We start from the raw sequence: 3,061 nt of genomic DNA, 5'->3' as shown, positions 1-3,061 counted from the left end.
TTGCTCTCTCTTTCTCTCTTTCTCTCTCTCTCTCTCTCTCTCTCTCTCTCTCTCTCTCTCTCTCTCTCTCTCTCTCTCTCTCTCTCTCTCTCTCAGCACCATAACCTTCCAATAACTTTGCCCTCCTGAAATTGCCGACAGTATCAATTAGCTTGAGATCAGCACAAGACGGCCTACGCCTATAGTAATAATGCATGCGGAAAAGTGTAATTAAACTCATTAGACGACTGTTAGATAGATTCTACCATTACCAATAGACAGGATAGAGTTTTGTAAGTCACTGGAGACGAAAGCAGTGTTAATTCCGAAGCACTTTTAATCAAATTATAGCAAGCAAAGGGCGTGTGTGGGAGAAACAGGGCCAGCAATGATCTGCACACATTATGGTGCACTCATCCTCGTACAGTATGTATACATGACTGGGCACTGTGTGTGTGTGTGTGTGTGTGTGTGTGTGTGTGTGTGTGTGTGTGTGCGTGCGTGTATGTGTGTGTGTGTGTGTGTGTGTGTTTGTGAGTGTGTGCGTGTGTGTGATTATAAATGCGCATGTGTGTTTTCATCTCTCAATAGTAGGGGTCATACATAATTATATATGGGTAAGTAGACTGGTCGATCAGTCTGTGGGTAAGTTGGTATATATTTAGGAATCTTTTGTATGACAAACCCAGCGGTTAACAGCTTTGTTCAAAAACATTAAAATTAGTGTATTGAGTAATGGGTGCAAAAAATATGCGAGAGGGAGAACAATAGAATGTGAATATTCTGAAGTGTGTAGGTTACCACTTGTATAATAAAATATGGCAGAGTAACAAAAATTGACAGGAATATTAAAAGGGATAGCAGCAAAGTTGTAAGGAAGCAAAATCTGCCCTGACAAGAAATGAAGAAATACAATGAAGGAAATGAAAGCTTTTCTGATGCGAAGGGTATCCAAACATTTTTAACATTCACAAAAAAGCAGTGAAGGTTTTATCTTTCAGTTGTACAAAAACGTTTTAAAGGTATAATTTCAACAACATCTCTGAAAATAAAGAGAGAGAGAGAGAGAGAGAGAGAGAGAGAGAGAGAGAGAGAGAGAGAGAGAGAGAGAGAGAGAGAGAGAGAAGCGGAAAATGCCTATGAGTAGAATATATGAACAATGGCCAATAAAAGGGAAGCTCTCTGGAAATAAATGAATAATGTCTTATGAAGATAAAATTTCGGAAAATATACAAATAATGATATATTTTAGGTAACATATCTGAAAATGTACGGATAACGTTTTATAACAGGTATATCCAAACACTTCAACAACAAAAAAATAACACATGAAATGTACACATCTCTGGAAATGTGAATATCAGTAGACACAGACGAATAAAAATAAAGAAAGTGTAAATCACACGCAGGCTAAAAGTACAATGCAATATGTTAATTACATCAGTAGATATATGAAACAATGTGAACAATCTGCAAACATTAGCACTTCTTTAACACGGCAACTTCTCTGGAGATCTGGTAACACACGCAGATAGTCCTTGAATGAGAACGACCGAATGAGAGAGCTCCATTACATGACGACGCTCGTCCCTTTCCTCAGCTCAAGATCAGAGTTAGCACTGAGGACAAAACTTAGTAAGTAGAGACAGGGTTATCGGCTGGGAATAACAATATAATACAGGATAAGGTTTGTTGGGCTGTGGCTATGCGGAAATAGTTGTTGAAGGGGTCATGTGGCCGGGGGTATTTATAACCTCCTTGCTGTGTGGCTGTATGAACGGAGGTGAAGTGAGGGTATGGCGAAGATATTCTTCTTCTTCTTCTTCTTCTTCTTTATATTCCTGCATGATCTTAAAGATCTAGGGCTGTTGGTTCTTTAACTCGCAGTGCAACTGATTTTTATGTATGTGACCGTTTTTGTTACTTCTTAAGGCCTTTAGCCTCCAGGCAGAACTTTACGATTTCGAACATACTCCATATTTGTAATACGGAACAGAGTATTTCCAATTTTGGTAAGAATTAATTTTGAACTTTTCTCGGATGGCGGCAAAAGCCTACTACTAGTATCGATTTTAGGACCAGTACCGAGGCGAGAAGGCTAGGTGTTTGATCTTACCTACCCTAAAAATCAGGGGCGTGGCTGAAAGTCAGTAGTAACAAGGAGCCAGGAGTAGCAATAAAAACAATTAGGAGTGAAGGAAAGAGGAGCTCAGAGGAAGCCAGGGTCGGGGGGAGAAAGTGGACGTAAAAGCACATGACAGAACAGGTCTACATGAAAGATGGTGGAAGAAGAACATTTTGGAGCATAATTATTTTTTCGTCGCTGTCAGGTTTTGATCCTGGGGCTTTTTGAATGAGAGGTAAACACCATACCGGTAGACCACGAGAGCCCCCCCCCCTCCCCCTCAGGTTGATTTAATAGTGAATGGGGGTAACATAGGAGTTTGATAGGAGGTTGAGATAAGAATGAGATGAAGTTTTTTTAAAGTTTGAAATGAGCTGGCTAGTGTGAAGGTGAGAGAGCTGAGATGAAGGGATAAGAGGAAATCACAATTTAAGGTTAGGGTAGAAGGGCACACTTTATGATGCCCATATGAGAAACAGACTTTGTGAAAGACTGTGACGGACAGACTCCATGAAGGAAAGACTCTATGAAGGACAGACTTTACTAGGGTTAGGTTTAAGGAGACTGAGTGAGGGGCAGATTCTGCAAGAACTCACCAATGACGGAGACAAGAAAGGTCGGGTGTGGGGTGGTCTTGGAACCTGTGGAGGGAAAAAGTCGGCAGGTTATGTGACTGCTCTGGTCTTTTCTCAAACCACTCATTGCGATGTTTATTTAGTTTAGTAAGAGTATTACGAAACTATTGTGAGTCTGGTCTTCAGGACATATAGTGACGTAACACCTTGCGATTGGCTTTGTCAGATAAACATCTCTGTCTCTCTGTCTGTCTGGCTGGCTGGCTGGCTGGTTGACCGGCTGGCTTGCTGTGTGTATTCACTCATTGTTTAATGATGGTGTGAACAGAGGAAGAAGTAGGGTGAGAATGCCAAAGGAACAGAGGGGGGGGGGGGGGGGGGG

The 3,061-nt window shown here is 41.2% G+C and overlaps 1 protein-coding gene across 1 annotated transcript in view; it reads right to left on the bottom strand.

Annotated features, from left to right (window-relative positions):
• Positions 1–298: 298 nt before the first annotated feature.
• The window catches only part of LOC101853970 (putative GPI-anchored protein pfl2), a gene marked incomplete in the record, with an annotated part of 26,033 nt that continues 23,270 nt past the window's right edge, over positions 299–3,061 (bottom strand). Inside the window, 2 exon segments of the mRNA XM_013088235.2 lie at positions 299–1,598; positions 2,701–2,745. Coding sequence (XP_012943689.1) covers positions 1,576–1,598; positions 2,701–2,745 — 68 coding nt within the window.

Source organism: Aplysia californica, unplaced genomic scaffold (assembly GCF_000002075.1).
Source record: "Aplysia californica isolate F4 #8 unplaced genomic scaffold, AplCal3.0 scaffold00708, whole genome shotgun sequence".
NCBI classification, from domain to species: Eukaryota; Metazoa; Mollusca; class Gastropoda; order Aplysiida; family Aplysiidae; genus Aplysia; species Aplysia californica.
Note: the sequence above shows the minus strand (reverse complement) of the source record. Positions and strands in the feature narration are given on the sequence as shown.